Here is a 9,367-nt window from a genome sequence, read left to right as displayed (position 1 = left end):
TTTTTTTTTTTTTTGAGTGGAGTCTCACTCTGTCGCCAAACTGGAGTGCAGCGGCTGCTCCCGGTCACCGCAGCCTCGCATGCTGGGCTCCGGCGATCCATCCGCCTCAGCCTTCCGAGTAGCCGGAATTACAGGCGCGCGCTACCACGCCCAGCTGATTTTTTGATTTATTGTAGAGGTGAGGTCTCGCTGCCCAGGCGGGTCTCGAACCCGCGGGCTCAGGCAATCCACTCACCTCAGCCTCCCAAAGGCGCGGGATTACAGGCTGAGCCACCGAGCCCAGCTTGGGCATTTCATATAAATAAAATGACATAATATGTGGCTATGATGGTTAACTTTATGTGTCAACTTGGCTATGTTTCAGTACCCAGTTGTTTAATCAAACACTAATGTGTTACTATGAAGACATTGTGTGGATATGATTAACATCCACAATCAGTTGACTGTTAAGTACCTTCCATAATATGAGTTGGTCTCATCCAGTCAGTGGAAGGCATAAAGGCAAAAGCTGAGGTTTCTCAGAAAAGAAGAAATGACCTCAAGACTACAGCATTAACACCTGCCTGATTTTCTAGCCTCCAGGCCTGCCTGCCCTACAGATTTCAGACTTACCCAGCCCGCATAATCAATTCCCTAAAATAAATCTTACTGGTTCTGTTTCTCTAGAGAACCGTGACCAATACAGTGGCCTTTTGTTCACTAAGCATGTTTTCAAGGTTCATGTTGTAGCATGTGTCACAGATTTCCTTCCTTCCTTATGGATGGATAATATTCCATTGTATAGTATGACATATTTATCTATTCATCAGCTGGACATTTGGATTGTCTCTACTTTTTTGGCTATTACGAATAATGGTGCTGTGAACATTGGTCTACAAGTTTTTATGTGGATGTATGTTTTCACTGTAGATGTTTTTAAAACAGAGCTGGTTTCTTTTGATAGGGAGTGATCAGACCCTGGTATCAAAAGATATAATGAAATATTTTAAAAGATAACCTCCCAATCCCACAGGGGTAGCTCAGTAGAGAATCATGTTTAAAAAGAAAAAAAGGCTTCAGGCTAGGATTACATTATATTCTATTTAATAAAGCAGAAGAACTATTTGGCACTTTCTCCTGCATCAGATGGTCATATTTAGCTCTAGTAGCAGCACATCAAGATGCGACCATCAATTATGAATCTGATTTGAGGCACCAGACTGCTTCATTGTTTGAGCTTCATGAAAAGCAGCTGGACAAGACCTTCTTTTATTTTAAGTGTATCCCATTTTACACAGCAAGCCAACTCAGTCATTCTGCTGGACCCCAGTGAATGATCCACCACAGTGATGCTCATGTCATTTAAATACAACATCAGAAATTTCACCAAGATTTGTAATTCTGAAGCCAACAGATCTAGAAAATATTAAGCCATTCTAAAGCCTATCTGTTCCTTGCATTGAAACTATATTGTCTAAAAAAAAAGAAAAAAGAAAAACTATACTGTCCGTCTGATTAAGAAAATAAGGAGCAGGTGGGCTCGGTGGCTCAACCTGCAATCCCAGCACTTTGGGAGGCTGAAGTGAGTGGACTGCCTTAGCCCGCGGGTTCAAGACCAGTCCGGGCAACTTGGCGAGCTCTCATCTCTACAATACATCAAAAATTAGCTGGGCAAGGTAATGCATCCCTGAAGTTCCCGCTACTTGGAAGGCTGAGGCGGCAGGATCGCCAGAGCCCAGCAGGTCGATGCTGAGCTCATACTCAGTGAGTGTGCCACTGTACTCCAGTCTGGGCGAGAGAGTAAGACTCCAACTCAAAAAAAAAAAAAGAAAGAAAGAAGGAAAATAAAGAGCTTTCATTCTGGAAATGTGTTCAAATACTGTATGTTATGTTGGAATCAACAGTTAATCCCTCCTTGAAAGCTATTCTTTACTCAGAAGTTAACATACTGTAATTGTAGAAAATTTCCTGATGGTTTTATGTAAATCAGAGATTTATAATTGGTTAGAATTAGGAGTTAAAAATATTCCAAGAACACTACGTCTTTAACTTTACATTGTTTTTAATATCTTCTCAACACATCAGTCAGGGAATGAATGAATTAATGTAGGTCTGGAAAACTAATGGTTTGCATTAGGCTTGCTTAGCTGGGTGTCTAAGAGGGTAAAATTCAATAAAACACCCCAAAACATGCTGTTCATAATTGCTATGAGGTTAAATATAAATTTTACTGTCATGTGTTTATAAACACATAGCTGATTGTAAAATGTAATATGAAATAGATACCTCATGGTCTCTACTCCAACCTCTATGTTAGAAATGGCCTAGAAAGGACAACTGTATTCTCTGGCAATCATAGTTTGTAGCAGAGTCCAAATTAGAGTCCAGATCTCCTAACTTAGATCCAAAAGCATTTTCACTACAACAGCCTCACTTTAACTCCAATACTTTCGTTTCCAGCTCTAATCTCAATCTTAAGTGACATTCCCAGTTGCTTCTTGGATACATAATATGCCATTACCTCAAACAAGTCTACAACCGTACTTCCTATCTTATCCTCCCTCACCTTCAGTCTCTATTTCTGTTAGCCATGCTGGCACTCTCCTAATCAGGCTGTAAATATTCCTCTATCTACCAGTTTCCACATGCTTTTGGTTTGGCCTTTAAATTTATCTCCCATGAGACTTTACTGTACGTTGAGAATGTCATAAAAAAATCAATAGGGTTACTGCCTAAAGATGTATTAGGCTGGAGTTGGGGGCAGGGAGAGCTAGAGGGATTCAGACTGTACAGATGATAACCTTCTTCATGACACCATCTTCAATACACTCAGGATTGTTTAAAGTCAGGAATTCAAGACCGGTCTGGGCAACATAGCAAGATCCCATCTCTACAACAATTTAAAAGTTAAGCTGGATGTGGGAGCACATGCCTGTAGTCCCAGCTACTCAGGAAGCTGAGACAGGAGGGTTGCTTGAATCCAGGAGTTTGAGGATTGCAGTGAGCTATGATCAAAACACTGCATTCCAGCCTGAGCCTCGGAGCAGGACTCTGTCTCAAACACAACCACACACACACACACACACACACACACACACAAACTTCCTCATTCGATATTGGGTCACAATTAAGAGCAAGAACTCTGGAGCTAATCTGCCTGGATTAGATTTTCAGCTCTGCCACTGCTAGTCCTATCACTTATTAGCTGTATAACCTTCGACAAGTTTCTTCACCTCTCTGGCCCTCAGTTTTCTCATCTGTAAAACAATCTCCTTTATATGATTATGATTGTGGCACTATAAATATTAATTGTTATCACTATTATTAAGAAAGAGATTATCTGGAAAGGGATATAACAGAATCCCTATGGGAATAAGGTGGGCAATAGTTTCTGAAACATCCTCTCCTCTAAAACACAGGTTGAGAGGCACTGCTCTAGGCTAGAAATCAAATGCTGCCTGAGGCACCAGACAAGTCACATTTAGATCTGTGAAAGAAAACAAATAAGTCTAAGCAGGGCTCCTAAAAGTCGTCACAGGCCTGACTTTAGAGCAGATTCCTAGAGCATAGCCTCTTAATTGCTGACCTTTTGTTATAGATTAACTTCCTTTCTTATTTTCTAGTATCCAGCTCAGACCAGATGGCACCTGATATAAGAGATTCCTTGTCTACTACATCCTTAATATGGAATGCTAAATATATCCTTCCCCCAAAAGAAACACTGTCTATATAACCAACCAAATTACTGTAACTACGCACTAACTTTGTATTGAAAATACTGAAATCCTGTCAAGCTTCCCAGACTTTGCCTATATAAACGACCTTCAACCCTATTTTGAAGCAATGATTGACCCCATCTTTCTGAAGTCTGTTTCTTCCCAGGTGGTCATCTTCAAACTCTGCACTAAAATAAACTCAACATTTAATCATATTGCCTGACTCTCATTATTAAGGTTGATGGGTCCAAGAGTGGGGAGCAATCTAATTATAATCCATTATAGATAAAATGTTACCTGCATAAAAAAGCTTCTACATTGGCCCATACTGTTCTTTAAAAGGAAATATAACTACTATGCAAATCATAAGCTTCTTTTGTATGCCTGCAGCTTGGCATTAACTTATTTTATATCCAGACTACCTCAAGACTTTAGGCAGGCATGGTGGCTCACGCTTGTAATTCCAGCACTTTAGGAGGCAGAGGCCAGAGGACTATCTGAGCTCAGGGGTTCAAGAACAGCCTGAGCAACATGGTGAAACCTCATCTCTACAACAAATAAAAAAATCAGCTGGGCAAGGTGTGTATGCCTGTGGTTCTAGCTATTGGAAGGCTGAGGTGGAAGGATCACTTGAACCCAGCAGGTCAAGGCTCTGGTGGCCATGGGCGTGGCATCGCACTCCAGCCTGGGCGACAGAGTAAGACTATGACTCAAAAAAAAAAAAAAGACTACTTCAAGACTTTACATTACTATCCCAGAATTTGCCATCCAGTTAACATCCCTGGGCTCCATTTTCAGTACCTGTGGTTCTTATCCTCAAGGGCTATAGACCCCCAAGTCCTTATACATTTGGTACCACATAAAATCTTACCCTTTATCTTTTGGCTTGGGGGTCACACCAGAGCATCAGTATCTTTTCTGGGACATTTTTCACAGATTGACTATGAGAAAGACCATATAACTTGTCTCATACATTATAAGCCATCAATGATAGCTATGTGAAACCTACAAGAATTCACATTCTAAGCTCTGCTGTCCTATCAAAGCAAGACTACTTTGTTTTTGCTATTGAAGCCCAGAGAGAAAAATAAAGTGCAAGAAAAATATATTTTCTCTTTTAAATATAAACAGAGTTCGTGACAATGACTGGTTACATCACCTTGATCAGCAGTTATTTTGTATTCAGTTTTCCACTGGGAAATGATAATATGCCTAACACTTCTAGGCATGATGCAATCCCACCTTTGTTTTAACTGTAACATTATAAATATAACTATTTCTCTTAAAAGAAAAAAGAAAAAAAATTAGGGAAATGCCCATAGCTTCTCAAGTCAGATACATCAGATACCTATTTAAAATAAAGCTCTGCAAAGAGCCTGTGGTGGCTGCACAGGTGTTTGGATTTTAGTCTAATCATTGCTAGTCTTTCTGTAGTAAAGGTATGACCTAAAAACTGAAGACTTAAAACCTGAGCATTAGCACTGACAGGATCCAAATGGAAGATGGGAGAGGACAGCTAAAAGGGAAAAATTAACCAAGCACTAGAAAAGGATGTGCCCTAGTTGTCAGTTAACTGCAAATCCTTCGTGGTCTCAGGCCATCAATCAATCAAGTTATGTCAAGCAAGGTGTGTATATGGCAAGGAGGTGGGTGTGTGTCTGGCTGTCTTGAAATGTTTCTTGATGTAGATGGTGTCTTACAAGGATACTTGCTTTGTAATAATCTATTACACTGTACAATGTCTGTTATATTTCCTAGTTATAAAAAAAGTAAATAGGAAGCTTGAAACTATTGTTATCAATTAAGCTTTGTTTCTTTTAAAAGATGAAATACATATAGGAAAATGTTAACATATTAAATATGGGGAATGGTCATATGGAGATGTGTTAACATTCTGTATGTTTGAAAGTGTCCATGTTACTTTGAGCTGATGAAGAAAATGAAACTAAATAGAATAGTGAAATAAATCAAGTTAAAGCAAGATCATGGAATAAATTTAACCACAATCTTGTTCTATTCGGCAACAATTTCTTTTGTAATTCATTCCACGTACAAAGATAAGGATTACAGTGCTGCTAACTAAATCAAAATTCTAGGCTTACTAGCTTTTTTGGGGGGGGGGTCAATAGAAAAATAGCCAAAGAGAAAATTTAAAAAAAATTTCATAAAATATATGCCTATTATTTATCTATTAAATATTAAGTTACTTCACCATTTACTTTTTTCCCCTTTTGATCCCTCTCTTTGCTATTCCAATCACAGATAAACTACATATTCTGAAATATACACCTACTTTGAAATTTTCAGCTCTAGTATTATCTGTCTGCTTTTCTCTCAGCAGCTACTGGCTTTTAGAGTAAAAAATTACTAACTTGGTTCTGATTCTTCCATAGAACATTTCTGGGCATTGAAGCTGGTATTATCTATCTTTGACCTACAGAAATTCAAGAAAACCTAGAATGAAATATGGACCAAATTATGCAAAGATGAAAGGTTATCAGACCCAATATTGACTTGTCAAGGAAATTTACAAGTGTAGAAAGTATATCTGTTGATCTAGGTTTCTACAGTTTGAGCCTACAGCTTCACCGTGCAGAGCTTATGACTCATGCGTTCGAGGAATGATTATTTAGAGAACTTGGATTGGGGTGATTCTACACATATGTAATCAACTGATGTATACACTTTTTTTCCTAGTTATTATCTTCAGATCGATATTTTCAAAAGGTAAAAGAATGGGCCATCCACAGAAGACAAGAAAAGAGTAAAGAAAAAAACCAAAAAAACTATTAAAATATACAAAAGAGCTAGGGAATGCAGAGCACTTAGAGGTAGTTCAGTAAATTCCAGTTGAATTGACATTAACAGCTGTTTGAGTTCTACACCTCACTGCTCAAACCGCAAGTATCACAGTGCAATTTATCGGGTTACAGCTGTGCTGTGGGTATCATCTGAGCATCCAGAAATGATTAGTTTATGCAAAACACCTACAACCCCACAAACCAGGCACTCTCCACCACTTTGGCATTTCGAGGTTAAGTCTTACACTGCTCTGCGAATATCAGCGAATTGACAAGCATCTGCTGAGCACATGGGACCTAGATGTTAAACAAAGACAAAAATCTGGAAGGCCATAAGTAGACGAAAGCTGAAACTACCTCGCCCATTTTGTTGGCCAAGAATTTCGTGGAATCTGCTCAGCTTCTCTTTCCAACACAAAAGGTGATACTCTCCCCTTGGGAGGTGACAATTTAATCATCGTGGTAACCGAGTGGGAGGGGCCGAGTCAGAGAAATCACTGAACGTTTGGCCCGAAGATCGGCCAGAAACCAGCCTAAAGGCTATCAGGCCAAATTCCTAAAATCCCCCGAACTCCTCGATTGTATATACACGCTTCTTCCCCAACTTTTGGGCTGAAGTTTGTGCCGAAGCCAGAAACTACCAGCGTTAGATTCCACTATGTGTCAGAATAGGTGCACTCACCGCGTTCACGCAATTCCAACTAAAACACCCAAACCGCAAAATCCATGTTGCAGGGGGGTGAAGGAGCCGACGAAACCCACTCACGGGAAGGCTCCCGCATCGCGTCCCAAGCCCCTCTACATCCCGGGCTCCCAGGAGTATAACCCCACGAAAAGGAAGAAAGACGTCCAGGTCCTTTTTCTCCCGGAATCGACAGACAGCTGCCTAGAAGTTCCACGGGCCACACGTTCCGAACTTGAAGACTCGGGTCTCCCATAGTGACGCCCCGGCTGCCACTTACCGGCACAGTGTTGACACCTTGTCCTTTGGAAGCTATCAGGAGAATTTCCCTGAAGTCCATGTTTGGCCGAGGCGGGAGAGACTGGGCCAGGCCCTCGGAAAGGAGTGAGAGTGCACCTTACCGAAGTACCCAACTACAGCTAAGTGAACTGCCTCGGCAACTCCTCTACCACCCCTAATCCGCGCGACCACTTCCGGCGCCTGCCTATGCCGTAGGCCCGCCCCTTTCCTCTGCGGCCTATATCCTTTCAGGGCCGCGGCTGCGCTCGCAACTCCTGCGTAACTTCCGCTTTTAGGCCCGAGACTCGTAGAAACGTGATACGTGGCTGCTGGCGTCGGCCCAAAGGGGCGGACTAGGTCTGTTAGCGGCCAATGAGATGCGCTCTTGTAAATTTTGGGGCGTGGCTAAGGCGGAGAGTGACTTCCCTGGAGGCCCGGACGTGCGACCTGATAATCTTGGTGCTCCTAGTGGGCTCTGGGTAGGGAGGGCGGGGGCTGGGGAGTTGCTTGCCAGGTCTGGGTTCTCTGGGTGTCACGGGTGGGCGCTCAGCTCCGAAACGGTGGCACCCCAACAGCAGAACACACAGGGGATTTGGGTTACTGGGTTCTAGGCGCTGGCAAAGCTGCGTAGGCGCCACAACACTGGCTGCTCCCTTGGATGCACATTGATTACTTAAGTCCTGGCACACGTCGTGCGTCCACCTCCTGCATTGAGGCGCACGTGCCGGTGTAGTGGCGCGCCCCTATTGCTTTTGCAACGTTTAGGTAATAGGCTCCAGCCAACCCGCGTTTTTGCTCGAGGGGTGAATGGAGTTCCTGGCTTACAGACCCAGGCTTGACATACTGTGGTGCATCGATGAACATAAATGCCTCATACTCATTGCGAGCCTAATGCTTGCTTCCTTTTGAGTTATCTGGGGTTTGTGAAGTCGTTTTTTTTTTTTTTTTTTGTCGCAGTCTCACTCGGTCGCCCAGGCTGGAGTGCAGTGGCACGCTCACGGCCACCGCAGCCTCGACCTGCTGGGCTCAGGCGATCCTTCTGCCTCAGTCTTCCAAGTAGCTGAAATTACAGGCGCGCGCTACCACGCCCGGCTAATGTAAGGTCGTTTCAGACTCAGTAAAACACACTTAGAATAATTAGACAAACTCAGGTCTGGAGCTGGGAACAGGTCGGGTACTGACAGAAAATGGGTGCTAGGGATCTTTTCTGTGTGATGGAAACTCCCCTAACTGGATTGCACTCTACAATGGGATGGTTGCACTCTACATTGACTAGAAGTCATTGTATACCTAAAATATGCGAATTTTATAATATGTAAGTTATATGTCAACACAATTGTTAAAAAATATTAGGCAAAGCTGCTGAGTCTTACTCTTTCAACTGACATCTTAATGTTGTGAAGATAAGTAATTCAGAATCAGCTTTTTTTTTTTTATCCTTAAAGGAATGTGATTATGGGACCTGAACCAGGTAACAGGCAACTATAACCTAAGCAGTTGTAACCTTTGTTTCTTTGATTATAGATTAGCCTATCTTTGCCTACACTGTTTTGTAAAATGTAAAAACTAAAGGGTGCCTGAGAAGATCCCTTCCCTTTTAACTGTTGACCTTTGGATTAATTTACCTCTTTCTTCTCTCACAAAGACCTCACACTATCACATCTAAGATGGAATATTAAATATACTCTTTAAATTTGAAAAAAAAGGAAAAAGAACAAACTGTAACTAGTCTAATTGCTGTAACTCATAAATCAGCCTTATATAAAAAATGTTGCAATCCTGTTAAATTTGTTTTTTGCCTATGTATGTAAGACCTTAACTTTTCAGCCTCGGAGCACTGACCCCATTCCTTTGGATTCTGTGTTTCCCAGATGGCTATCCTCAGCTTTGTACTTGAATAAACTCTTTTA

At 41.7% G+C, this 9,367-nt stretch overlaps 1 protein-coding gene across 1 annotated transcript in view; it reads right to left on the bottom strand.

Moving 5' to 3' along the window:
• The window catches only part of SPTY2D1 (SPT2 chromatin protein domain containing 1), a 21,465-nt gene extending 13,713 nt beyond the window's left edge, over positions 1–7,752 (bottom strand). Inside the window, exon 1 of the mRNA XM_008060698.1 lies at positions 7,459–7,752. Within this exon, the coding sequence (XP_008058889.1) occupies positions 7,459–7,518 (60 nt within the window). The 5' untranslated portion in view covers positions 7,519–7,752. The remainder of the gene's footprint in view (positions 1–7,458) is intronic.
• Between the last annotated feature and the right edge of the window lie 1,615 nt (positions 7,753–9,367).

Source organism: Carlito syrichta, unplaced genomic scaffold, assembly GCF_000164805.1.
Source record: "Carlito syrichta isolate Samal-C Ts95f unplaced genomic scaffold, Tarsius_syrichta-2.0.1 Scaffold304706, whole genome shotgun sequence".
Lineage (NCBI taxonomy): Eukaryota > Metazoa > Chordata > Mammalia > Primates > Tarsiidae > Carlito > Carlito syrichta.
Note: the sequence above shows the minus strand (reverse complement) of the source record. Positions and strands in the feature narration are given on the sequence as shown.